Here is a 27,825-nt window from a genome sequence, read left to right on the forward strand (position 1 = left end):
ACAACAAGAGCAGCAGAGGCGGTGCTCATGAGACTCAGGAACAAGTCGACGAAAATGATGCACAGGAGCGGGGCAGCGTGGCTGCTATGCGCCAACAGACCCTGAAGCACGCACCCGCACCGTGCGCATATGCCCACTCCATAGCACACAGTGTGACGGGTATGCCTGCATCGCCGCTCCGACTGCATGTGTGCGTGTCAGTGTGTCCACTGTGAAAGGAACGCGCGCCTTCGCCTCTCTTCTCGCTCTACACGAGTCTTTCCATTCCGTCTGGGACTCCTGTAAAGGAGCCGCAGTCCTCCGCTCACACGGAGAGGAGGGGGCTCGTCTCTCTCTCTCTCTCTCTTCTCCGTCTCCGGCGCCATCTGCCGCTACCGAAGTTACCCTTCACGTTGCATCGTCTCTCGCTCTCTCTTCCTCGTCTGGTTCCTTGTGCTCTCCGCGATGGTGGGCCCACGTGCAAATCTGTGCGTCTCCACACATCCTACTCCGCTGCTGCACGACGTCTCCGTTGAGACTACGTGCGCCTACACGTACGCCACCGAGCATTCGCGCGCATGCCCGCATCACGTAGCTGTAGTAGTTGATCTCGCTGAAGCACGCACGCGCACACAGCTCACAAGCTCGTGCGGGCCCCCTTGCGCGCCTCCTCTCTCGCAGCGCTCATCAGAATCGTGTACGTGCATTACCTAAAACGAGTGCCACGTCCTCTTCATCCCTCTCTCCACTGCACCGATCTCTCTAACAAGCGGTAGGACCAACACTGCGCCCCCACTCCATCCCTTGATCGGTCTCTGCTACCGTTATTCGTTAGTGTTTGGAGAGGGGAGGGGTATGTGCCTGTGCCTGTGGGTGTATGCGTGCTTGTCTCGTACGACATGAGGTGACGGTACCGGGTGCCCGACCCCTCTTCTCTTTCTCTCCCTCCTCGCACCAGGGCCCCTTACTGAGAAGAGGCAAGGGCTACCTCAGTGAGCGACAGAAAACGATAGCAAAACCCAAAGAATCTGTTGGGACAGTATAGGCGTTTCGACATGTCGTCCGCTACACCACCGCTGCCGGCAGACAGCGTGACCGCTTCTGCCGCACTTCGCTTCTCTGTCGACTTCGACCCGTCCCGCGCGGACTCGAAGCCGAGTGTTCTCTTGCTGACCCAGAACGTAGGCGGTATCGAGGCTGCGTTGGGCACAGACGCTGGCCTCGGCGAAACTTCGCCCGAATGTCCCCACTCACCGCTGCCAGAGAACGGCGGTGACACCTCTGCCGCCTTTGCCTCCGTGCCGAAGGATTTTCGCGGCCCCTCGTACATTCACGTGCCTGATGACATCGACTCAGAGCTGGGCGTCTCGCCTGTGGTGCGGCAGCAGGTGGCAGAGTTTCTGGCGGACCTCCGCCAATGGCTCCACCGGCTCTCGTACATGTCAGCCGCGGTGCGCGCCGCAGAGGCGTCTGCGACGGCGTCGTCTGCTGCTCCCGCCTCGGTCGCGGGTGGCGCACCGTCCCCTCCTCCCTCGCCCACGCCCTGTGGCGCTGCAGCGAACACGGAGGCGTACATGCGCAGCTACACGCCGTCTGTGCGCCCGCCCCTCATCGACATGGTCGTCCTGCACTTTCAAGAAATCGGTGGCAAGTACAAGAATAAGCACTTCAACGAGTACTTCAAGGAGCAAATCCGCACGTCGCTGCTGCCGGAGGCAGGTTGGACGAGCGGGCTGCTTATGGACGAGCGAGAGAGCGGTGACACGCTGAGCAGCAGCAGCTACCAGCGTCACCGAGCCACGAGCACTGTGCAGGCCCTGAGAAGGACGTCCTTTGAAGGCAGTAGCACCAGTAATAACAACGGCAACGCCAACGGCCACGTCGGCGATGCTCATCGCCTGAGCGACGCGAACAGCAACGACACGGATCTCACCGCTGAGCTCGACGCCGACGCGGACGCGTACTTCACCGCCATCGGCTCCATTGTGTTTCTCTCGCCGCGCTTTATGGGCATCGCGAGCTGCCTCTCCGTTCCGCACCGCACGTATATTCCGATTGTAGACGACCCGCTCACCTACGCTGGCGAGGCTGGCCGGCTCTTTCACAGCGGAAAATTTGCCGAGGCGGGCCGCTCGCGCAAGGGGTTCTTGCTCCTCTCTCTCCGTCTCGGCACCGTCCAGTTTAACGTGTGCAACGTACACCTTTTCAACGACGACGACAACCGCGTGGCGCTAAAGAGCAGCCCAAGCCTGTACACCGGCCGCCGCACGCGGGCAATAACGGAGGCCATCGCCGAATGCAGTGCCGTCGTCGACCTCAGCGAGCCGCTCTTCATCTTCGGCGACTATAACGTTCGCATGGATGGCAAGTCGTTTACTGAGTGGGTCGAGGAGAAGATGCAGATGACGGTGCGGGCGGAGAGGAAGCGGTTGCGCTGCCCGGAGCAATTTTGGGAGTTGTTCACCAACCCAGCCACGCAGCAAGAGTTGCGAACGCGGTTCGACATCGAGCCGCAACACCTGATGGACGAGGTGGCTCTGCTCTCTAGCGTGGAGCTGGCAGAGATGCCGATTCAGTTCGCACCCACCTACTCCCGTGTTGCCTACCGCACCCGCACCGGAGCCACCACCACCAGTGCTGGCGCCGACGCGGCAGCACTCCGAGACGTAGCAGCAACGCCCGATGCGCAGCAGCAGATACCCACTTTGAAGGACTTGGCTGGACGGGCTGATGCCATCCGTGCGGAGGAGCAGGAGCAGACGGAGGCGATCAGGGCGAGGCCCTCGGTGTCGACACTGCTCGCGCCTTTGGCGTCGCCGTTGGCGAGTGTACCGCTGACTCACGTGGCGGCATCACCCTATCGCGACAACTTCTGCCATGACCGGTTGCCTGCGTGGTGCGATCGAGTGATGTTCAATGTAGCTGGCCTTGAATGGATTTCAGGCGATCGCTCGCGCACCGCTCCGCCGCAGCCGCAAGCAGCATCTTCAGTCTCGGGTAGCGCTGCCTCCGGTGCTGGCGGTCTCAAGGGCAGGCAGCGCAGTGGCCAGGGCTGCTGGTACGCGTACGCCGCGATCGACTTCATTCACATGGACCACGACGGCGTGTTTATGCTATTTTAAGGAGACGCAGTAACGGAAATGCTCTAGTGGAGGGCGCGTGCGCGCATGTGCCTGTGTACGTGTGCGCCGCGCATGGATCGGTGGGGAGGCCGGCGAGGACAGTGCAGAAGTGCGAGGAAGGAATCCGGGTGGGTGGGTGGGTGGGGGGAGGGGCTTTCACGAAGGTGCCAAACTCCATCTCTCCCTCACACCCGAAACAAAATGATATGGCGCTGCGTGCAGCTAAATGTATGCGTGCTCACCCGCACCGCGTGTGCTGTTTCCCTTCTTGCTGTTGCGTTTCGCGTCGCGTTGTTGGCGTGTGTCGTCGTTCTTGCGCTTGCAGGCGCCGTTGTCGCCCTGCGGGGATAGACGGGAGACTCACCGCGTTCATGAGAGAGGAAGGTAAGACGAAAAAGTGATGCAAAGAGACGGCACATAGCCAGTCACCGGGCACACAAGGGCAAGTGAAGAAGAAGGGAGGGTGCTCCCTAGTGCGGCTCATCGTGCTCCTCTCGCAGGACGCACACACACACACACACACACACACACACACACACACACACACGTACAAACCAGCATGCTGAGCGGGACAGAAATGCTGACGCATGGTTGCTTGTCGCCGGGTGCCCTCCTCTCAATGCAGTGACCTTTTCTGTTCCTTTCTATGTGTACGTGGGTTTGTGGGCGCTCGCTCTGTTCAACTTTTTTTTTGTGTGTGTGTGTGTGGGGGGGGGCTCTATCCTCATCTCTCTTTCGTTTTCTTGAAACAGCAACAACACAAAAAATACCGAAAAGAACGCACACGCACAAAAACGCTGGAAGACGCTGCGCATAGAGAGGGATCGGAGGCGGAGCTCCGTGGCACCAGCAGCGGCCATGTCGACACACTAGCAGGAAGCGGGGCGTTTACTTTACATGCACATCCGAGGCGTTGCTGCTTACGCCTTCCAGGGGGTTTCTCTTTTTGCCATCTTCCCCCCTCTCTCTCTCTCTCTCGCCCTTCGATCGTCGGCGTCCGGCTCCGCGTTTTCTCGCGTCTATACGCTGTTGACGCGGAGGCCCTGCCCTGTCCTTCGCTTTCACCTCATTGCCATCACGTCCAGAGGGGCGACTGTGACAGCAAAGTCGCATCCACACACAACACACACACACACACACCAACACACACCAACACACACAAAGGTCAGACACAGCGAGTTTTCTTCGCTGCTCTTTCTGGGTTTCTTGTGCGTTCCCTTGCCTCGTCTTCCCGGCTCCCACTCTCTCGCGCACCCTTTCTCTCTCTCTCCGTTCATATCCCTCCCTGCATTCCTATCCGCCCCCGCTGTTCACCGCGACACGCATACGCATATTACACACACACACACACATATATATATATATATATGTACGCATACATGCGTATACTCGTGTGACTGCCGCCTCAGAAGCTGAGTTTCTTATTCTCGCTTGTTGCTGTTTGGTTGTGTGTGCATGTGTGTGCGAGTCTGTATTTGCATTCCTCCTTTTATGTGGCAAACTTGTCTTGTGGTGGTGGTGGTTGTTCTCTCCCATATTCCCGGCGTCCTCTACGCGTCCTTCCCTCACCACATCTTGTGCGTGCGTGCGTGGCGCTTCTTTGCCCCTCTGCCTCTGCCTCTGCCTCTGCCTCTGCCTCTGCCTCTGCCTCTGTTTCTGTTTCTCTCTCTCTGCCACGTTGTATGAGTGTGCGTCTCGTGTCGGAGCCCTGTCACCGGCTTTCCTCTCGCCCCTTCTCCCTCTTCTTCGTTTCGCGTTGTCTTTTACGTATGCGTCACTTCACTGGTGTGCACGTGTAGATGTGCATGTGTGTGTTTATATGCATGCGTATGCGTATGTTATGGGCTGCGGCTGTTGTTGTGGACGCGTTCACCACCTTTTTTTTTACTGTCTGAGTTGCTGCGCTCCTGTATTTCTTTTCCTTTCCGAAACGTGTTTGTTTTGTCCTTGCGGCTCGCTTCTTGGTGGCTATTCTCTGTCTCTTTCTCTGTGTGCGTGGTCTTCCTTCGTTTTCTTTACGAATACCAACCGCCATCCCGACGCGATTGCATCACCCGCGCACCCACCTTGCAGATCTCCGTCTGGCTGCGTCTTTTACGGTTCCTCGGGCCTCTCCCCTTTTCGTTTTTACAGCCCTTGACTCGTGTGTGCGTGTGCGCGTTGTTGTAAGCTGGCGTTCATTTTTCCCCTTGTTCCGTCTTCTTGCACATTGGGCGTCTGAGGCTCGACCTTTCCTTCCTTTCCTGTTTCCGTCGTTACATCGTTGTTTTGTTTTCACGGGGTCATCGAATACGCATCACCTGTCCTTTTCAGACATTGCTTTTGTTTTTTGTTTCTGCTTGCGCGCTACGGATCTTTTTTGCTTGTTTTCCACGCACTCTATCCTTGTGCTCCATCTCCTCACCCCTTCCCAACCATCTGGGGAGCACGGCGCGGGCTCGTTTCACCTCTTATCGCTTCGGCTGTTAACCGTGCATTTCAGCATCTCTATATTTTGTTCAGTTTATCCTTCCGTTTTTTGTTTACGTTGTTCCTGCTGCATTGCTCTTGCTCTCTCTCTATCTGTCTCTCTCTCTCTCTGTGTGTGTCTATTAGACCGTGCGGCTGATAAGGGGTGGTGGTGGTGGTGTTGTTTCTTGCGGATATTGCGCACGCACGTATGCATGCGTGTGGTCTTGGTCTATAGCTCCACTTTTGAAAACGGAAAGGAAACACAAGGATTCTGACGTTTCGTCTTTCTCGGCTGCGGCCACGGCTACTGTAGCGACGCGTGGGAGGTTTTGTGGTTTGTCTGTGCATGTGCTCGGGTGTGTTGACGGCGTGGAGCAAGTCCTTCCGACGAACATTTTATCTCGTTGTCATCGTGCTCCTCACGCACCTCAGCTTTCTCCTCCGAGGCTCGCATTGTGTCGAATTCCGTCACATTTTTTTTTGTCGTGCTCGTCATTATTTGCTGCTCGCTGTGCTCCAACGCACGAGTGCGTCTTGACACACGAACACACGTGCAACTATTCGGGCGGTTCTTTCGAAACCGTTGCGTTCGACGCACACCTCTTGAGTCTGCCAGTAGCAGACGAAGAGGAGGATCCAGACCATTCATCCACAGCAGAACCAAAACCGACCGGTCGGTCGCACAAGGAGAAGGACTCTACAAGGTAAGTGAACAGAACAGCATTGGGGTTGGAATAGACGAGCGACGAAGAGCGGGGAGGGGGCACACGTATACAACGTGCCTCTCTTCGGCTCTCTCGCGCACGCCCTTCCTCTTTACGTTTTCCTCTCATCGTTGACTTTGCATCTCCTGTGAGAGCGCGCTTGTCGCCATCAGACGCACGGCACTACCTCAGTCTCTTCTATACTTTCTTTTTTTTTTCGGTTTTGTGCGTGCGTCTGCTTCTCTGTCCGTCTCTATCTATCCGATCAGTCGTCCTTTTCCACCGTTCCCTCGCTGCGCTGCACCGCCTCCTTTATTTTCTTACCTTTCTTTGTGAGTATTATAACACCTTTTTGTTGCTCCCCTCCCCCGTCTCCCCTCCCTCTTCTGCTGGTCCGGCTCGTCTTTTTTTTTTTTTTTGTGTCTGTGTGTGTGTGTGGGCGGAGAGAGTGGACGGGGGCGATACGGGTAGCCCACTCGAAGCGAGCCGATACCCTCGATCCGCGACGGGCACGAACGCACGCCGCACGCGCGCGTACGAGAGGGAAAGGGAAGGGGTGGTGCAGGGGACGTGCTGGGAGGGTGGCCAAAAAGCGAAAAGATAACTCAGCGACACACGCAGGAGCGCAGAGGACGAGAAGGTGATTTGAAGTTGTGGTTGTGGTTGTGGTTGTGTGTGTGAGAGAGAGAGAGAGAGAGAGACGAAGCGAAGCAAGGAGAGCGGGTGTTTTGTGACGAACACAAGGCACCGCTTCGGCGTTTATATCCAGCCCTGACCCTCCACTCCCTTCGTGACGCGACTGCGCCGTATCTCTCTCCTTCCCTCTTTCACTTGCCTTTTCCAGTCTTTGTTTTTTTTGTTCGCTTCTGATTTCTTCGCTGCGATCCGGGGGCAGTTTCGAAGAAAAAAATGTCTTCCAGGTCTGATGCTCCAGGGCCGCCGCCGTCGGCATCGCAACCCGGGTCACCATTGGCACCAACGGCGTCAGTGCCCTCACGGCAAGGGCATGTCACTCGTAGCTATTTCCCGTCGGCGCATGGTTTAGCCGGTGCTGCTGACGCAGCCGCGTCCGGTACTCTTCATCAACCGCCGCGCACCGCTGTGTGCTCACCTGAGGGGCACGTAATCGCGACGTCCTTTCTGTCGGCGGAGTCGGTGGTGCAGATCGTGGTGGCGCCTGAGAGTGACCCGGCACCTGCTACTACTGCCACTACGGACGAGGATTGCCGCGCGTCCCACACGGCAGTCACCCCAGCCGTGCTGGCGTCCGCGAGTGCCGCCTCGCCTGCCAGAAACGATGGCGTAGTTGTGACGACGCTCGCCTCACTAGAAAGTGCGACGATGCCGTCTTCTGCTTCCCCGCAGTCTTCGACAAAGACGCGTGCGTGGCTCGCACATCAACGCCGGCCTCGCCCCATGCCGTACCCATCCTCCGCTGCTGTCAGTAGCGGCTATCTTTTGCGCCTCATCCACGGCACCGGCAGCGCCGTCGTTCCCTCACGTGATACTGCAAGGTTGTTGAAGCAGCCGCAGACACCACTGCCGCCGCCGCTGGTGCCGCTTCCCTCATCATCGACGAACGCTACGGCGCCTGCGGCGCCCGCGTTTTTTCACTCGTTGAGCCCCACCACGTCGCCAACGGCCACAGCGACAGTGCTTTCGAGTGCGACGATGGTGCATGCGCTCTCTTCTATCACCGCGACGGCTGCGCGCGGCCGAGGAAGAAGCAACGCCGCTGCCGCCCGCAGCAGCCCAGACGCACCTTACATCTCCGCGCCTTCTGCCACTGGCACCGCAGATGACGACTCTGGCGTCCCGATGACGCTAGAGATATCCCCCGCTGATGGGCTGCACAGCACTGCGGCGCCCGCCGTCAGTTCGCCCAACAGCCACCAAACGACAAGAACGGGCAGCACATCCGCGGCTAACGTGCCATATTGTGCTCACAGTGGTCGTGTTGACACCGACATTGGACGCCATGCTGACTGGAATACAAGCATGGTGAGTCACGGCGAGCTGATGCCGCCAACTGCGCATGTGTCGCTCACGAGCATCGCTGCTGCTCCTGCTGGCGGCCCTTCTGTGCACACCACGAACGACTGCACAGCGTGTGCTCGTGTGGGGACAATGCCGGCAGCGACCAAGGTGGTGAGCGCTCCACATCACGGCTACATGCATAGCTTTCCCTCTCCACCTTTGAGCGGGAGCCGGGAGCCGCCGCCTCGACAGCAGCAAGCGCTCTATGACTATGGCAGCGGCGGCACAGGTAGCGGGGCGAGCAACACCAGCCGTGGAACCTTCGGCGCCAGCTGGCCGCGGGGCGGCAGTGGGGTTCTGCGCTGCGTTCGCGCTGACATTGGCGACAGTCATGTGCCACGGGTGGCGGGCGGCTTTCCGGGATCTGGAGTGTCGCAAGAGCCGACCCCGAATGTTCCTACGGAGGAGAGTGATGGGCAGATCCCGCCAGCGGCGCATGGGCGGCAGCCATGGTCCGCCTTGCAGTGTGGGCTGATGGTCGTTAGTGATGGTGGCACTATCACGGGCGGCGCTGCTGTCGAGGCGCAGAGAGGGGCATCAAGGGGCGGCGGGGACGCTGGCGCTGAAGCGGCTTTGGCAGCGGGGGCAGCGACACGTGCGTACGAAGTCGATCCGATTGCTTTCGTGCTCTCGGGTGCCCAACGGGGCCGTAGTGGCGAAGGCGGCACCCGCCCAATCAGCACGGCGACGTCGCGGCCGGTGAGTCTATCCCGCGGCGGCTGCCATTCCTCTCCGGCGGCGCAGCGAAAGGCTTTCCGCGGCTGTGCTGACGATCCGGCTGCTGCGACCGATGAGCTCTCGCCGTCACCAGGTTATGGCAAGAGCGCGCGGGTAGTACTGACTGCTGCCTACGCGGCCGCAAACAGGAGCGTCAGCGAGGCGAGCAAGGGCTGGGACGAGTCTTGTTGTGTTGACTCTGCATTGATGCCATGGGCGCCGCCGACATGTGATGATACGCTTCGCAACCCCTATCAAGCCTTTCGCATGCATCGTTACCACACGCGGACAGAGACTCAGTTGTCGCAGCACGGGGTGATGCGTGAGGTGAGCCAGCAGCACCAGCGCCAGCGGCTGCCTGTGGCGGGAAGCAAAAACGCCCCGGAGGCAGCCAGTGAGCAGAGTGGCGAAGACGAAGAGTCGCAAGATCGGCAGTGGCAGACGCGGTGTTGCAAGGAGCAGCAGGCGTACCCTGGGGCACCAACACGCCAGCGGGACGGGGCTACGGTCGTGTCATCGCTGCGCCGCTTCCTTTCCATGATGCCTGTCGCGTCACCGCCCGACGAACCACCGCCGCCGCCGCCGCAGCAGCAGCAGCAGCAGTATCAGCATCAGCATCAGCAGCAGCAGCAGCAGCAGCATCAGCATCAGCCGCAAAGGGGCAGTGTGGGCAACCGCGATCGCGCATTAGCGTTTCAGCATCTGCAGAGCACTTCCTTGCCGTCGTCGTCCGCGATGGCTGCTGCGGCGACCACGCCGTCTCCATTGCCTGCCGCTGCTACGCCGCCGTCGCCGACATCACGGGTGCCCCCCACCTTCGCTCTCTTTGGCGCGCTTGAGCGGCTCTCCCGCTTCTCTGAGATGGTGCAGCTGTGCCAAGAACACGCCGACGTTCTGGACGACTTCTTGGCTCGTCTCACCCTCCAGCTGCACCGCAACTCGTGCGCACTGCCGTTGCTGGCCAGTGGCGCGAACCCTGCCCGCAGCCAGTCGTCGCCGCCATCGTTGGCTGCAAGCGCCGCGTGCGACGACTGCGAGTTCCTTCGATGGCATCGGATCATCATGTTTCTGCTTCGCCAGCCATCAGAGTTGGTCAAGGTTGGTGCCGAATTTTTCACTGACGCGGTCAACTCCTGGCCGCTACACATGCTGTATCTGACCTGCTGCTTCTACGTGACGGCGTGCGAGCGCGGCTTCGATGCGCTAGCGGCGGCCCTATGCAAGGGCGGCATCTTCTGCTCCGGTAAAGGACTCTTCGCTGCCTTGGCCGTGTCGATGGCGCAGAGCGAGGAGGACCTAATTCGTTCCACCGCGTGCATGTACCGCGCCGCCTTCTACACCGGCGTGCTTATGCGCAAGCGCCACCAGCACTTTGAGACGGAGACACGCCTGACTGCAAATGGGGGCTTTACGCTGTTGGTGGTGAACATCCCCATCATCACGCTGCGACGCCTCGTCGCGCGGGTGAACGAGGGCTATGACGTGTTTGCCTCCATGCGCGACATTTACAAGGGGAGCGAGACGGAGCGGGGCAACACCTGGCTCAACGTGAACAGCAACAACACGGTTGTCAGCGCCGGCACTGCCCCTACCCCTCGGGGGCGTTGTGGCGGACGACTGCACTCACCGAACTCGTCCAGCGCTCACGCGTCAGCCTCGTTACCCTTCGCGCGCTCCATGCCGCATTATCCACACTCGGTGATTGAGGTGAGCCGCGTCATCAGCAACCGATCCGCCGTGCTCTGCGGCCACCCGCTGGACATGCTGCGGCTGGATATGATCCTCTCCCGCTTCGCGGATTTTAACGATGTGAAGATCCACAAGGAGTACCTCCCTGCTGGCGGTCCAGAGAACAGCTACTTCTTCAACAAGCACATGGCGCACGAGCTCATGGGGCTGTGGAGGGCGCGCGGGGTCTCCTTCTCGCTTGCCAGCGTGCAGCTGCCCGTACACTCGCCGGTGAACGGTGACTTGTGGGCGGCGTCGCTGCGAGTGCCGCTTGGCCCCCCGGTACCGCCAAATGTGTCGGCTGCCACGATGGCGTCAGCCTACGCCAGCAACGCCATCTTGTGTTCTGCGGCACCCCCACCAACGGCGGGGTACCGAGACGAGTGGTGGATGTTCAACGTTGCCGAGGCGGCGACGTGCTCCAATCAGGACCTGACCTACTCCCTCCGCTACATGCAGGACGGCAGTGTGCTGCTCGACTTCTCCACCCACGCAATGAGGATTGGGCGGCTGATTGCGTGGACGAACAAGTCGGTTACGGTACTCGCGGCGCCAGAGAACCGTCACGAGTCGTCGGCGATGCCGCCGCCTCGGCGCAGCCCAAAGGATGAGGCCGTGCGCAACACAATGAAGAAGCTCGCCATCATCAACAATGTTCTTCGAGAGGTCGGTGACAGGACCGAGCAACCGCCTGGCGCTCTGGCAAACCCTTCCGTGGAGCTGTCCACCACCTTCACGGAGCTAGGGCTGCTGGAGGTACTGCAAGGGCCGCGGGAGCGTGGCGGAACATGTCGCTTTGGCGCGCCGACGCGCGCCGCCTCCGTGGTGCTAAGCGAGCGGCAGAGCAGCTACCATGGCTACGGCAGCACGAGGTTCGGCAACGTGCCGTCCGGAGCTGGTGTGGCGTCTGAGGCGCCGTCTGCGTGCCGACTGGATGCCGCCAATGCACTGGGGGGTCCTCGTGGCGTCGCTTCATCCAACGGCACGGCCGCGGGCCGGTGCCTAAAGCCGAGCATCGGCGCTCTCGTATCGCTGAAAAGGGCTTTCGCCAACAGCGCGAACGAGAGCGTCCCGGCCACGGCCAGCAACCTAAACAACCCGAGCGCTATCGGCTACAGACATACGGACAGCCTGTCGCTGAGCTCTGTGGGCGCCGTCGCCGGCTGTCTCGCGGGCGAGCTGTGGCACACGATAAGCCCAGTTGGCCAGTCCGATGCGAGCAGCGACGAACGCACGCCAACGGTAACGTCCATGTCCATCGGCGCTCCCGCATCGCTGCAGCCCAAGACGGAGGAGGCGTCTGTCGCTGGTGGTGTCAGCCTCTCTGCCCCGCCGGCGCCGTTTTTCTCTGTGCCACAGGAGGCATACTTGCGGCCCAGCTCCGTCTCAGCAGGCCGCGGCCGCAATGGCGCTGTGGTGGTCTCCGACTCCCTTCACGAGGGCCCGGCCTCCACTTTCGCTCTTCCATCGGATGTGGTGGCGCGGCTGGTGAGTGAGCCGGAGCGTATCCCGGCGTACCGCGTACGGTCGGCGCCTAGTGGGCAGAGAGGCCTGCACCTTCAGGCGTCTGGCACCACCGCCTTGCGGCGGGCGCGGGGCATTCAGTGCGAGGCGCCCGTGGAGGGCTACCACTCGAATACTGAGAGAGGCAGTGCGGTCGCGTTTGACGACGACAGCGCTGATGTCCACCGCGTTTCCGGTGACCCCCGTACCCACGCCGCGGAGTGTTTTCCGGGTACCATGTATGAGGATGGCTTTGTGATTCGCCGCAACGACGACCACGCCGGTATTGTGAACGTATATCAAGTCTCCGCGCTGATCACGTACTACGAGATGCAGTTTAACTCCGTTCTCTGCGACGGCGCTGTTCTATTCGCCAGGTTGCTCAAGAGGGCGTCTGGCATTGCCTTTCCCTCATACACGCTGCTGCTCTGCCCGACGGTGTTTTCTCTGCTGGAGTTGTGGGATGGCTACGAGTTTGAGGAGCTGTGGAGACGTTCCCTTAGCGCCCCGGTATGCAGTCGGGTCACTTCGCCCATCCCTGCTGGTCTAATGTGAGTCTTCGCCCTTCTGACACCGTGGCTGTGCCTGGATCTCTCTGCGTGTTTGTGTGTACAGATGTAGGTATGCAGGTGTTTACATCACACGCACGCCCGTGGGTACGTGATAACAGCGGTAGACATCTTTTGTTATGTTGTCTGATGCCCTTTCCTTTTTTTTCACGGAAGTTTTGTTGATTTGTATCTCGCGTGTTGTTCCTTCTTGTTCCGTGTCATTTTCGTTGTCGTCTCGCATCTCCTGTGCGGTAGCAGGCGTACAAACCCCCCCTCTCTCCCCCTGCGATGCTTTTTCGCATGTGTGTGTGTGTGTGTGTTTGTGTGTGGAGGGGTGGGAGGAGGAGGAGGAGGGGTGACAAGAATGGAGCGCAGGGGAAGAAGGCACAGCGCCCCCCAACAAAACACCCCAACAAACAAACAGAGGTGAGCAGCAACCAAGAGAGCGCGGGATTTTCTGGATGTCGTTGCACGTTTCTGTCTGCACCTCCCCACCCCCATCCTCCCTTCCTTCCGTTCTCTCTATAGCACCCCCCCCTCCCCTACCCCCTTCCACTCTGTGCCTGTTGAGCTTTCTGCTCTTCACGCGCCGAGGCGGTTGGCAGTGGCGTTGCTCACCATCACCTGGGCTGCCGAGTCCTGCCGAGATGTATATGTGCACACGTCTACGTGTCTGTGACTTTCGTCAGTTCCCTCCACTCTACGTGCTTCTCTCCGCCGCATCGAATTTTTTTTCTCTCGCAACTGCTTGACACGCTGGCTTCATCTATCATAACCTCCCCTCTCCAAACGCCAACACACGCTGGTACACGTCTGTGCGAGGTTCGCTTGCATCCGCATTTGCGTAGTCCGCAGCAGGCCCATCTACTACTCGCATTTTTCGCTCTTCGCTCCCGACCCTGTTTTTCTCCTTGCGCGACATGTCCAAGTCTATTGCTGTAATTGCCGCGGGTGCCCCCGCTGCTCTGGTGCAGGCCGCGTCCGCCATGGTGTCGAAGGCGACTGGTGGCGCTGTGAAGGCGATGCAGGCCACCTCGGCCGCGTCCAATGCCATCGTTGTCGGCATGCAGGCCCCGCGCGGCGTATACGCGTGCGTCGCCGAGCCGCCTAGCACGGCCAGTGGCCCATACGCAGGCGTGAAGACGGTTGTGGTGCGCGCCATCCTCCCGCGCCGCGCGCCTGACACGATGCAGGTGCGCGACATACTGGATGTGTATCCGGCCTCCGGCATTACATGCGAGCAAGAGACCGCAGAGGCGGTGGAGAGCTTCAGCAAGGCGGCCAAGGTGGCTGTAGAGAAGGCGAAGGCGATGAAGGCGACGCGCGTGACGCTCGTAATGAAGCCGGCGACCAAGTACGAGCGCTTGAATTCCCTCTTCCGCGAGACGTGTACCAAGACGATCGAGGCAGCCGGCCTCTCTGTCGAGACTGCCACCACGGCTGCGGCGACGAACACCCTCATCATGTTTCCGGAGAAGATGAGCGTTGTCATGGTGAGCGACGACCCCGTCTGCGAGAACGTGCAGTACGCGTTTGCCGGCGTCGTCGGCGGCGCCCACACCACCTACTATACCGACGCCGGTAGCACGATCCACGGCGGACACAGCTACAAGTCCGTCGCGATGGCGCTGGCGGAGGAGCTCAAGTCCCTAGGCATGAAGGCGGAGGCAGCGAAGGTGGAGGCGGCCGCACAGAAGAGCCCTCGCAATGCGGCTGCTGCCATGTAGTGGTCAGCAGTGACGACACGCCATGACGAGAGGCGCTGGGGCAGTAATGGTGTTGGTGGCGGACGGGACGGTGCGATAATGGCGGCGAGGCACGCGTGCTTGCTCGTCGTGTGTTGCTGCGACTCGTGCACGGTTGCCCCGCGGTGTCTCCCGTGCCCGCCATTGTGTGTGCTTTCTTTTTTTCTTGGGTGGGTGGGTGGATTTTGCTCGCCTCCATTGCGAGCGCGCATTTCGCACTTGATCAAGAAAGTTAGTGGACTTTAGTAGCCGTAGTGGGTGTTGCGAGGGCTGAGGCAGGGCGGACAAGGGGAAAGGTGCCGGCAGCAACGCAGAGAGAAGGGCGGGCGGATGGGGCCTGGGAGGTGCCCCCGGTCATGCCCCACCTCAAGCAGCGGCCATCTGAAACGGAGCTTGTATGCTGGTTCTTTCGTTTGTTTTTGTGACGACGCCCCTCGCTTCCTCCAGTCCATGCTCCTCGGCCTCCTCCCTCTTCACATGCCGCTGCTCTCCATCCGCGTGCCCTACCCCTGTTTGTGGCCAGTATCGCGCACAAGGACGGTGGGGAGGGGGTACCTTGTAGGCGAGAGAGAGGGCGGGGGGGCAGGGAAGCAGACGGGGAGCAGCGAACGCACCAGCTGTACGCCCCAATACCTGCAAGCAAGCACAGACGCCGGCACTCATCCTCATTCCTAATGCCTTTCCTCTTTCTCTTCCGCCCGTATCCTTTTTTCCCCCGCCTGAATTCCGTGGTTGCACACGCGCGCTTGCGGCGGATGTGCCCGTGAGAGCGAAGACGTTCTGGAAGGAGGGGGGGAAGAAGAGGCGGGGAGGGAAGCGCAAGATTACTCGAGCATCGGTGTCGTAGCGTGCGATGTGCTGTGTGATGCGCGTTGCTATGGCCGGTGCTTTTCTCTTCGTGTCATCCTCACAGCGACCGATGAAGTAGTAGCGGATGCCTGACCCTTTTTTCGCTTCCATTTTTCTCTTCGGTCCTTTGTCTGTGCGAGACAGCCCGTGTGCGGCGGTGGGGAGGCGAGGGTGTATGCGAACACCAACCCCGACGGGATGGACTAGTAAACGGCGAAGCAACGATAAGCAACAAGAATGAGCAGAGCATGAGAGCGCGTATCTCCTGCGCTTCCAGCCATCCTTATCCCCCCTCCCCCGCCACCTCGACATGCAGGCCCAACGCTTCTTGCGAGCGACTCGAGCGGGCTCTCGTCACGCGCGTTGGCCCACATGTGTGAGTGACGGAGCTAGTGCCCTGACCGCGCTCTCTCCGTGCCTGATGGCTGATGCACGCGAGCGAGCAGAGAGAGAGAGAGCACGGAGTGGAGCGCTGCGAGCCCTTCATCTGATCGGGGCTGGGACATCACCGCTGGTTCGTAGCTGAACCCTCGCACGAGGTCATGTCGATGCGGATCACCTTCCACGTAAGTGCACGCGTTCACTGACGCTCGCGCAACGACATAGGTCAACGCCAGGAGCCACACTACTGTGAGCCACATGCTCATGTCTGCTATCCTTACAACATCTCTTCTTTGTTTTCTGTCGCTCTCGCGTTGCTCATCGCCCTCTCTCTTCGAATGCCTACTCACACGCACGAATCGGGCACCGCTGCACTGCTTACGTTTCTGCCACATATCATGTACCCCCCCCTTTACCCGCACGCACGCACACTTGTCGTGCGCGCTTGTGTGCGTGTTGATGTGGCCGTGCACCGTTGATCTTTTTCACTGTCTCACCACGCCAGCCCCACGCGAAGACCGACATGCATACAAACACGCAAAAAGAAAAAAGAAAACAGCTACCACCACCACCACCACCACCACCACCACCGCCACTGCAATACCGCCCAATCAAAACTTCTTCCCTCCCAATCATCACACACGCACCGTTTGGTGCCTTTTCTTTATCTACCCGCCTACCCCTCCCCTCTCCCCATCATCGGGGCAGATCAGCATCCCAACGTCTGTCTCCGTCCGTTTTTTTTTTCGTCCTTAGACCAAACCGCAAAGCAAAGGACCAAAGTAAAAGTAAAACCCCCCGCGATTCCACGGCGCGAGAAAGGGGAACACGGCACAGACACACGAAGGCTGCGCGCAGCCGTAGGAAGCAGCGCTGAAGGAGTCGCACACTTGTTTCTGGCCCCGCGGCGTTTCCAGCCTGCGTTTTCGACAGGTCGGCGGCCGTCGATTCTGCTCCCCTCCCCCAGGCTGCAACACACGTAAACGGCGTTACCAGAGGAGATCGACTGGTGCACAGAGCAGCTCCGTTTTAAGTATATTTAAGAAATTTTATTTTCGGTTGTGCGTGCCGACTTTGGGGGCAGAGACAGCCAAAAGGTGATTTTCTCTGCTCGTGAGCGGTGGCTCTTTTTGTCGTATTTGTTTTTTCTTCTACCTCGGACTTGCATTCTATCATTGCTATCTGTTTCGGTGTGTGCGCTTCGTAGGCAGCACCGCTGGCTCCCCCCTTTCTCTCTCTCTCTCTGTGCGTGAGTGCGCACGTGTGTGTATGTGTACTGTCTGCTGGCTCTTCACAGAAGGACGTGTTCGTCTTCCGACACCGCAACGCAGTTTGGTCAGCGCAGAAAAAAAAGTAGTTACCCGGCGGAAGGCCGCATAGAGGAGTTGTACAAGTGAATAGCAGAGCAAACAGAGATCGACAGCTGCGCCGTAGAGGAAAAAAAAAGCGAGCGAAGTGCAGCGTAGCAGCCGTGCAGCGAGGACATCGCGTGCCGCTGGTGCGAGGAAGGAGAGCGTGAGGCCGACAACGGCGCTGCATTGGTCGCATTCTTGCGCCCTACTGCCGCTCAAACACTTTTTTTTTGATATTTGCTCGCGTTGCTTCGCCCACAGCTCACACACTCTACCTACTCCTGCTCCCGGTTCTCTTGGCATTTTGCTTTCCAGCCTCGTTGTACGCTCATCTACCCTTATCATCGTCGCTCGAAGAAGGGGAGAGGGCACTTCTCGCTCAGTCTAGTTCTCCCTTGGTCAGTTTTTTTTTATTCTCGCTGTTTGTCTCCGTCGATTTCTTCGATCTCGGCATCTCCATAATCAACGCTCTCGAGCGTGAACACATAATATATCGTTGTCCCACCTTCCTCTCCCTTTTTCCCTTGCTCTCCTCTTTTCCAGTTTCGATCTTTGCAGAACCCCTCCTTTTCTTCTGCTTGTCTGCTGCCTTCACAGGTCTGGCAGGGGGTGAGAGGCCTTATCGTAACACTACGAGCTACCCACCCTACGCCCACAAGCACAGACACGACAACCCCACTCCAGTGCGGAGTCGCATACGCGCTTCCTCCCCCCCCCCTCCTCCTCCTCCTCCTCCTCCCCCCCTCCTTTTGGCTTCCTTCGTTCCCTTCCTCTCTTCGTTCACTGCTTCGCTTATCGATTTTTGCACGTTTTGTTTTCGTTTCTTCGCGTCTTCACAGGATTTTGCTTTGGTCGCTTCTCGTCTCCTTTTTTTTTTGGATTGGTTCGTCTGTTGTTCTCACATACCCCGGGACATCTCAGCCTGCTCCCAAGCGGCCAGCCCTCTTCCCTCTCCCCCATCGGGCATTCGGTACGAAACACACCACTACCACACCCGTACACACCGTTACGCGTACGCACACCCACAGAAGCGGAGGGGAACAGCACCGGTTGGCTGTGTAGATGCCTATATCTCTCCTCTCAGTCCGCTCCTCATTGCCAAACTCCCCTCCTTCTTTTCCCTCACAGAGCTCATCACCCACTTTTGCCCCAGCCCCAACACACACACACACACACACACCTCCCCCCTTTTTTAAGCCGTTTCCTAGTTGTGTTGCCCTCGGTCGCCCCGCACCCTTGCCCTCTTTCCTGCAGAACTGCCTTTTCGTGCTTGAGCGTTACAGGTCTCACCTCTAGCCCTCTCTAGTCTCCCGCTCCGTGTGAGTTGTGTCGAGCCCTCGTTCCCTTTCTTTGCTATCTTCGTTTTTCTCCCCTCCCCCTTTCCCTCCTCCCTCCTTCCAGCACCTTCGATACCCGCCCGCCCCGCACGCTGATTTCCTGGTGGTTCTGTTGGCTTGTATTCTTCCTTGTGCTCTTCGGATTCTGCCCCTGCTTCAGTGACGTTGGTTCCTGATATAAATAAATAAATAAAAATATATATACGTGTGTGTATGTGTATGTGCTGATCTGCATCACCATTATCATCATCACTGCCATCATCTACACATCTTTGTTGTTTCGGCGTTCTTTGTTGTTTTTTGTTTTATTAGTACTATTATCGGGCTCCTTCTCACTCCCTCTTCGGCTCACCATCCCTCCTCCCAAACGCCCCCCCCCTTCCTTCCTTCCTTCCATCCCTTTTCTCTTGTATGTGTGTGTATGTGTGTGCGTTGTGGGGGTTTCCGCTCTACTCTTCACAATCGAAGCTTTCTCGCTCCGAATAATATTTTTTTTTTGTTTATTCTTGTCGTCATTGTTACTCTCTCCGCGCGTTCGTGTTTTGCCGTCAACTCGAGTACTGGGCATTCTTCCCCCACCATTCCCCCCCCCCCCCACCACCACCACCACACCCCACCACCACCACTCCTCTTGTCCCCTTCTTGCTTTCTTCGTTCGTCACTGTCGTTGCTGCTTCTCACGCATTCTTTTTTTTTTTTTAGTTCGGCACCGTAGTTTTCTCTCCTTCTTTTCTTTTTGGTCGCACGAACTCACAGATATACACTTAGACCCTCTCCCCCCCCCTCTCACACACGTACACACCGGCTCCTCTTACTTCACCAAAGCATCGACGGTACGCCGACTCACCGACGCACACAACAGCATCAGCCCGCACACGCACGACGGCTCGCACAGACCCTTCATCCAGCACACACGCACACTCGGGCAGGGAAAAAAACGCTTCCTTCCATTTTCCTCTTGTCGCCAAGCTACTTCGTACGTGCTTCCCGTGCTGTGCTGCTTGCTGTGTCCTGTTTTCCGGTTTCGGCCTTTGCTGGTTTGCTTGCACGTGTCTGTGTGTGTGTGTGTGCTCTCCTTGTGTACCTTGGGAAGCTCGCGCGCGTATGTGCCTTGTGGTACTTCCGCCGTTGTGTCGTACCTTGTTCATCTGCACCATTACCACTTAGTTCTTCGTCTTCTGCCTGCCCTCTTTTTCCTTTTTACTCCTGTTTTTTCTTTTTGAAAGTGTTGTTTCTCGATTTCTCCCCCGTTGCGTGTGGTCGATTTTTACTGATTTTGGTGGGGCATGTGTGACTGTCAGCGTTCCTCGACAGTGAATCTACAGTGACGTGAAAACCACGGAGGGTGGCATCAAGATCAGCAGCGGTAGTGACCGTGGACAGCTGCACCGGCTCGACGCAAGAGGAGCAGCACGGAGCGACAAGATCTTCTCTGCTCTTCGATTTGTTTCGCTTCAGCCCCTCTCCTCTGCTCTCTCCGACTTGCTGCGGTTGTTTCTCCATCGCACACGCACACGCACACACTTCGGCGCACACCCAATTCTCGAAGGTACGTAAGAGAGATTCGAACTTCCCTTTTTTTTTCGCTCGTTCGCGCTCTCTAACCCGGCTTCTTCACGCCCTTCCCCTCCGTTCGTCCTCAGTCACACTTCTCCTCCTTCCGTTGACCGGATCACTGCGATATCGAGAGCAACGTCGTGTTACTGCCCCTCTACTACTTGCTTTTGTTGTTGCTTTACGTTTTTTCTTTGCTTTTTCACATACCTTTGTGCTGTGCGATTTTGTGTTGCGTTCTGTTTCGCTCTCTTTCGCCGTGTGTGTGTGTGTGTGTGTGTGTGTGTCTGTCTGTCTGTCTGTCCTGTCGTCGTCGTCATTGTCCGCTACCCCTCCTCCTACTTCCTCCGCCGCGTCTTCGTTCTTGTTTTCTGTGTTTCCCTTCTTGCACCGACTTTATCTTCGCTTCTCCTTTTCTTTTCCTTTTTTTTCCCCTTTTTCTCGGGCTCTTTTCTGTTGTCTCGCCTTGATTCGGCGTGTGTTTACTTTGTATGTAGCGTATTTGACGGCGTGGCATACCCCTCACTCGTCTTCTTGATTTTTTTACGTTTGTTGGTGTCGACCGATACACATACAACGAAACGGGCGAACAGCAGCAACCTAGAAGGATACGGGAAGCCGTCCCTATCACCACTCAGCTTGGGGGTGGGGTGTGCTACGGAGCTCGGTGCAACGCCTAACGCGATTGTGTGCGTATGTATGTACCGGCGTGTGTGTCTGTGTATATATGGGATCGTTTTTCGTCCTTGCCCTTGCTAGCCGGCTAACTGTCTCTCTTGTGCTTGTTTCTCCTCGATTAGACACTTTTTTCAGCTTGTATCCTGTCGCTCTCTTCTTCCCTCCCCCTCTCTCCCTGTACTTGGACTTCTGCAAGCGCTAAAAACAACTGGTAGCGCTCCTCGGTGGTCTCTCTCTCTCTCTCTCTCTTTTCGTTTTTTTTTTTGCTTGCCTTACGTTTCTTTTCTGTTCGTCACTCTTTTTTTTTTCGCGTTCATTTGAGTTGTTTCCTTCGTGCGCACTCGAAGGGGGAGGGGGGCGGGATCGGCGTGACGGTGGCTACATGTTCACGCCTTCTCTAGGGCACCTGTTTCTACCTGAGTACGTGTACGTTTCTCTTCACAAACGTTTTCTTCGTTTTTTTTTCATTCATTCCCCCCTCCCCCGCTGTGGCGTAACGCTGGAGTGCTTTCTCTGTCCTGCCTCCTTGTGTGTTGCTCTCTCTCTCTGCCTGCCTGCCTGCCTGACTGCCTGCCTGCTTGCCTGTGTGTGTGTGCGTGTGTGTGTCACGCTTGTGTCGCTCACGCGTGCACCCCTCTGCCCAACTCCAAACATTCTACTACCACTTCTCCTCTCCTTCACCTCCCCCTCCCCCCTCCACCACCACCACCACACTTCCACTCCATTTTTTCCATCTGTATCGACACTCTCTTGAATATTGTGTTTGTTTTATTCCTTTCTCTGTCGTCTCTCTCTCCCACACCACCATCACACATTTTTTGTTCCCCTCTGTTTCGCTTCTGTCTTGCTGCCCACTTCCCCGCATCCCTCCCCCCACTTCCCACACCTCTTCCTCTTCTTTCAACTTTTCTTCACGTTCTTATTCACAGAAACGTTTTTGTTGTGTCTTCTTTCGATCGTGTGCGCCGCCGCCGCCGCCGCCGCCCTATTCTCGTCACCGTCATTCGCCCTTCATCTTTTTTTTTCTTCTTCTTGTCCCCCTGAACTGCATCAAGCTTCGTCTTTCTTTTTTTTTTCGTTGTTTCTTGTCGTCCTGCGGGTCTCTCTGCGTGACACAGTGCGTGTGATCCCTCCTGTCGGCGTGCACTGGTGTGTTGGCCCCCTTCCCTGCCTCCCTCCACCCTTTTTTTGGTTTTCTGTTCTCTCCATCCCCACCTTCTGTGAGCCACCAGTGCCACTGCAAAAAACGCCCCCTCCCCCCTCTCCCCCCTCTCCCCGCTGTCCTTCCTATCCCCCCTCTTACTCCGTCTTGTCCACAACACTACATTTCACGGTTTTTGTCTGTGTCGCTGCCTCCCGCCACATCCGTGACAGCTGTGGAAGTCGCACAACACGCACAAGCGAGGCAAGCACTCATAATAGCCCCCCCCCCCCGGAAGAAGAAGGGACGACAGCGAGTCTAAGCGGCGCGCGTGTCGGAGGCATAGGGACGCGAGCGAAAAGAATGACGAGTCAGCATCTTCAAGGAGCGGATGAAAATCAGTTTTTTTTTTCACATACGGGTGCACACACATACACATACACATACACACACACACACACACACACACACATACACAAACGTACTCAATCAGAACACTTCCACATCAAGGAAGCGCTCTCAGGGGGAGGGGGTGTAAGGGCAGAGAGAGAGAGAGAGAGCTGCCCAGCGTTCTGCTTCACATAAAGCGCCCAACCTCCCTTCCTTCCGTCCTTCCGCACCGTCATATCTGCACGCTCCTGCCGTCTCTTTTTTTTTTTTGTTTGATTTTGGAGGGGAGAGAGGAATCACTTTCTCCGCGTCTTGTAGGTGAGCTTCTCTTCGTTTCGCGTTGTGAGCTGATTTCGTGTTTTCAAATCTAGGTGTGCCGTTTCTCGGGGCTCGCATCGCTCCTCCTGCCTTTATTCTTTTGTTTTGTTGTGCCACTCGGTGTGCTACACTCACTGCCGACTCCTCTTCGGGCGCTCTGCGTCTTTGTATTGGTGTTGCCTTAGCGCGCCCAACGTAGTCGACGGGGTGGGGGGGGCAACAGCAGTGCGTCGATACATTCAACGCTGCAGCTGGTCACGCTAAAAGAAAAGAAGGAATCGAGGGAAGGGTGTGGGTGGGTGGAGCAGAGTTTGGCGCAAGGTACGCCGGCTTTAGGCACGCGGCGCTCCCAATCCCCCCTTTTCTTTTTTCCCGCACTCCTTTTGTTTGCCCAGCCAGGCAAGGAGCGCTTCGAAACCACGAGGAGGAGGAAGACACCGCCACACATACACCTTTCGAGCACGCACTGCGATACACGGACGAGGAAACAACGCATTTACATATTAGACACAGAAAACCTGCAGCACGCATACACAAAAAAAAATACACACATATATATATATATATATAGACATACAGAGGCACAATTCGCGGAGACACTCGCGCAGGCTCGCCAAAACCCCTCACACATATACACACACACACAGGCGCACATACACAACCCCTGGCGCTCTTGTAGTGTCCACGCTGCTGCACAACACCTCTCCCTCCCTTCCGCTTACCCGCTCCACCGTTTCGGGTGCTCACAGCGCTCCACACTCACCCAACGCCGAAATAAGCATAGCCTTCATCGGTAGCACTGGCCGACATATACACCCTCACTCGTACGGGGAACGTGTGCGCGAAGCAGGACAGCCGCGTGGGCGTGTTTCCTCGTGTTGTCGACCCTGCTCTTCTCCCTCTCCCATCGTATTCCACTCTCCGCACCCCCCGACCCACCCTCTGCTTCTTTCCGCTTCTTTTCTCTTTTTCTTTCCATTCTGGCTTCTCGTGCTCCCATTTCCCTCTCGGGGACGCCGTCGCCCTCGCCCTTTCTGCAAGCCCGCCTTCCTCCTGGTCGAGTTGTGGGCGTTGCGCTTCATTTTTTTTTTTTGCACCCTCATTGTCAGCTTTCTTTTTCGTTTTTTTTCTTTTCGAAAGTGAAGCGCCTCACCGTGCGGCGGCGGACCCTTGCGTCTTGGACTGCACCGCTCCGCCTTCGCTTCTTACGCGCTTGCTCGACGACGCTAGTGTGCTGGTTTGGTGTGCGTCCGTTGTGTTCCGGGTCGTTATTTTTCTGCTTCTGTTTTTTTTTTTTGTGTGTGTGCGTGTGTTTCTTTTTCATTTTCATTTCCTAGGGTACACCTTTTGCTGGCGGCTGCTGGGGGAGGGTAAGAGAGGAAGAGAAAGAGAGGGGGTGACGAGGCACAAGGTGGGGCCTGTGTTTGCTCTCCGTCTCCTTGTCCGGCGAAGACCACGGCTCTGTCTTTTATGTGCGTGCACGTGACAGCTTGGTGTTGGTTTCCTCTGCCTTGGCACGCTTTCCCTCGCCCTGTTCTGCATACTCTGTTTGGTTGTTGTTGTTTTTCCCGTGTTTTCCTCGTTGGCTGCCTGTAATTTCTGTGCGTGTGCGTGTGTGGTCTTTGACTCCTCCCTCCCCCCCTCTTCCCCCCCTCTTTGCTCTTCTCTCGCGCGCGTCTGGTGTGGTCTCTCCTCTTCTGTTTCAAGACCCCCCTTTTCGTTTTGTTTTGTGTGTGTGTGTGTGCGTGTGCGTGTGTTTCGCTTTCCGCCGTCTCCTCGTTGCTGTATTTGGGGAGGGGGGGGGGGAGAGAGAGCGCGCGCGCGCGAGAGAGAGAGAGAGAGAAAGACCCTCTCAAGGCACGCCCCCGTACATATCAATACACATCCGCACCGACAGGCTTGTAACGGCGCACGCACACAAACGTGGTTGTTCAGACGGGTGATCGCTGACTTCATGTGCACGCGATTGAGCATGAGCAGCTATCACCACAACCCGTATCGGCAATCGTCCGCCTCGTATACTCCGCAGCAGGCCTCTCATCAACCGCAGGGGAAGTCGCACACTGCCATCCGAGCCTCGGCGCAGCCACCACCGCCGCCTCCGGTCGCTGATACTGATGATTCCATCAGTCGACTCTCGAGCCAGAGCTTCTCCGACTCCATCAAGGGGACGCTTGCCCATTCGATGCTGCCTGTCGTGCGTGCCATCTCAGTTACAGGCGGCGCGCGTGCGGGCGCCTCGGCGTCTGCGTCGACCTCCACGCATTCCTATCCCTTCGGCAGTGTCGCGAACATGGCAATGGGCGGGCCGGCAGCGTTGGCGACTTCAACGACAGCCACCACGCCCGCCCATGACTTCGCAGCGTGCCGTGAGCACCCGACACTGTTGTCTTCGCCGTTCGATGGCGTGAACTCGCAGCACCAGTCGCTGAGCTCGCCGCTGCACGGACCTCCACTGCCGCGGTCGCGGCACAGCGCCGATGCCGGCGGCGACGATTTATCGCCCACTGGGAACACCGTAGGCTCGCTGCCGAGCGCAAGCACCCCCACCCAGTGCTCTGCCGCTCCTCTGCGGTCGCGCCAAGCGCTCTTGAATGCGCAGTCTCTAAGCTTCACGATTGCTCTGGAGCGGCCCTCGTTCACCGACTGGTATGCGACAGCGGCCTGGGATGACCCATCCACCGGCTCGTGCCCGAGCAGCAGCAGCTGGTCTCTGCTGAACCAGCCGCAACCGCGCAACGCTGCCCGCGCGATGGCTTCGTCACCGATCTCCCCCGTCGACACGGTGGCCACGACGCTCTTCATCGACGGTCTGCCTGCGCTCATCGAGAACAAGTGGCAGCTGCAGCCTTATGTGCCACCACAGGGATTGGTAGCGCTTCGTGTAAAGAGCTCGCGAGGCAGGAACGTCGGCTTTGCCGTCTACGACAGCATCGCAGCGGCGCGCGAAGCCTTGACGTGGTTCAAGCAGATGCTGATCATCAAGGAAGTGGTACAAACCTCCACACTCGGTGCACCACCTGCTGCCGAGTCCGCGCGAGGGACTGAGGCACCGCCTGTCCTTGCGTGCGGCGGCCGCAGTGCGCCGCCAGTTGGCGGGAGGAGTGATTGCTTCCCCGGCTCGCCGGTCGAGTTGGAGCCGATGCCGCTGGAGTACGAGGAGTACCTCTGCACCCAGCCGGTACCCGGCCAGTTTGCATCTTTGCTGCGGAGGTGCGCCCTTCTGCGAGCGGAGTGGGCCCGAAGCTTGGAGACTCAGCACCCACCCGCTAGCGTGGGGGCCGCTGCTGCTGCCGCTGCCAGCTCTGTCGCCTCCTCTCCCTTGTCCTACCCACCATCGCCGTGGGGGACGGCAGCGGCGGTGGTCCGTCCACCGCAGCAACCGCCGACGGCGACGGCGGTGCCGCACGTAGGCCGAAAGCTAAGCCACGATGGAGGCGACGGCTACTCGCAGATGTCAGAGCCGGCTCGGCAAGCTCCAACACTGCAGGCACCTCTTCATCCACTGCCGTCGCCCATCGCGTGGTCGCCGGGGTCGCAGTCTCCTCAGCAGCCACTAAACCCTTGCGCCGCCGTCAGCTGTGCTGACGCGCAGGCCGCACACCCGCCAGCGCGTAACCCGTTGTTTCTGTCAGCGCCGCACCACGCACCTTCGCCGGTGACGCGCCGCGTTTGGGCTTCCTCGGCACCATCAGTGCCGTTGCACAGGTCGGAGATGCGCTGCTACCACGGCTGCGGCGCCGCTCAGAAAGTCTGCCACCAACACGCGCATTCCACCACTTGCCAACCTCCTTTTCCTGTGCATCGGGGCTTGTACATGGCTGAGCGCAGCGATGCGCGTGAACGGGTGGATGCCTGGCGCGGCGCACCACCAGAGCCGCCAGCATCGTTGCACCGTCAAGGCAGACCACATCCGCGGCAGCACCACGCCTCTTACCATTACCACCAGCATTCGAGTGAGCCTCCCCTCCCTTCCCGTACGCTCTTTGTGCGCCTCATCCACAACTTCGACGCACCCGGGTACCTGCAGCAAGACCAGGTGCGCAGCAGCACCGGCAGCAGCACAGGTAGTGCAAGTGCAATGCACGTGAAGCCGTTCACGACGGCGAGGCTACCACCAACCATTGCAGGTTCAGTGACGGCGCCGGGGACCACCACTGCGTACGCCGAAGAAGCTGCGCTGCCGACGCCGACGCGGCTTGTCGCGCAGACTACACCCTCGCTACAGGTGTCACCAACGAGCGGTGCCGCAGGCACCTGCCCGCTGATCTCGGTCGTGCCGCACCATTACCATCACATGTGTTACCAATCGCCGTCCTCGCCAACCTTGACGACGACTCCGCAGCTGCGCAGTCCGCTGGATAACGGAGGCACACAAATGTATTCCTCATGGCAGCCACCACCGTCTTCGCAGCTGACGGGCCCATGTGCTGATCGTCATGGCGGCGGCGCTGGTGCTGCCAACGAAGCCCTCTCGCGGTGGACGCCGAACGCAGAGGACCGCGAATTCTTCCGCTTCGCACAGAGCGTGCTGCGCGAGGAGTACTTCTCCGAGAAGTTTGCCGGCTTCCTCCGGTACCGCGAATTCTTGCGTCCGCCGTACTACGGCGGCTGCTTTGTGCTGTTTGAGCGAGGAGAAGACATGCAACGCTGCCTCCAGTGGATGCGCAAGGATGAGCGGCTCATGAAGTTGTTTGCCGTCGCACCGGCCCGCAACGACAGCTTCGGCCCTTGAGTATACGACTTGCTCACACGCTTGTTCATCTCCAGCGCTTGCTGAGGCCTGGGCTGTTCGTGCGGAGGCGGCGCTTGGGGCGGATGGTGTGTGACCGTGTTGGTTCATTCCTTTGCGTGTGTGTGTGTTCGCAATGTATAGGAAGGGATCGCATGCGCACACAGGTGTGTGAAGGGGTGGTGGTGGTGGTGATAACGCTGCCCGCATCGGGCACCACGGTGCGTTTGCATGTATGTATGTATGCGCGCACGTGTGTGTATGTCTGCCCTCTCTCTCTCTCTTTCTTTTTCACTGCGAGTGTGTGGCCACGACCTCCACTCATCTTAGCAGCGAAAAAATCTATTTGAAATGAAATTCTTTCCCTCCCCTCCCCTCCCTTCTCCTCCTTTATTTGCGCCTGTGTGTGTGTGTGTGCGTGTGTGTGTCTTCTTCTCCCTCACCTTCCCTTTTGTTTTGCTTGAAAGAAAAATGTTTTTGTTTTTTTGTTGTGGTGTTCCGCGTAGTACCATGTATCGCTTCCCGATAGCTCCTATTTCGGTTCCTTTCCACCCTC

The 27,825-nt window shown here is 58.2% G+C and overlaps 4 protein-coding genes across 4 annotated transcripts; all 4 read left to right on the forward strand.

The window, feature by feature from the left end:
• Nucleotides 1–1,034: 1,034 nt before the first annotated feature.
• LMJF_11_1010 (putative inositol-1,4,5-trisphosphate (IP3) 5-phosphatase) lies at nt 1,035–3,101 on the forward strand (the record flags this gene model as incomplete). The annotated part of the gene is made up of 1 exon (XM_001681518.1): nt 1,035–3,101. One exon carries the CDS (start codon nt 1,035–1,037, stop codon nt 3,099–3,101), a length of 2,067 nt encoding a protein of 688 aa, XP_001681570.1.
• Nucleotides 3,102–9,217: 6,116 nt separating this feature from the next.
• On the forward strand, nt 9,218–12,796 carry LMJF_11_1020 (conserved hypothetical protein; the record flags this gene model as incomplete). Its single annotated transcript, XM_001681519.1, has 1 exon — nt 9,218–12,796. One exon carries the CDS (start codon nt 9,218–9,220, stop codon nt 12,794–12,796), a length of 3,579 nt encoding a protein of 1,192 aa, XP_001681571.1.
• Nucleotides 12,797–13,712: 916 nt separating this feature from the next.
• On the forward strand, nt 13,713–14,519 carry LMJF_11_1030 (conserved hypothetical protein; the record flags this gene model as incomplete). Its single annotated transcript, XM_001681520.1, has 1 exon — nt 13,713–14,519. One exon carries the CDS (start codon nt 13,713–13,715, stop codon nt 14,517–14,519), a length of 807 nt encoding a protein of 268 aa, XP_001681572.1.
• Nucleotides 14,520–24,830: 10,311 nt separating this feature from the next.
• LMJF_11_1040 (conserved hypothetical protein) lies at nt 24,831–27,272 on the forward strand (the record flags this gene model as incomplete). Its single annotated transcript, XM_001681521.1, has 1 exon — nt 24,831–27,272. One exon carries the CDS (start codon nt 24,831–24,833, stop codon nt 27,270–27,272), a length of 2,442 nt encoding a protein of 813 aa, XP_001681573.1.
• Between the last annotated feature and the right edge of the window lie 553 nt (nt 27,273–27,825).

The sequence above is a fragment of the Leishmania major genome, chromosome 11 (assembly GCF_000002725.2).
Source record: "Leishmania major strain Friedlin complete genome, chromosome 11".
Classification (NCBI taxonomy): domain Eukaryota; phylum Euglenozoa; class Kinetoplastea; order Trypanosomatida; family Trypanosomatidae; genus Leishmania; species Leishmania major.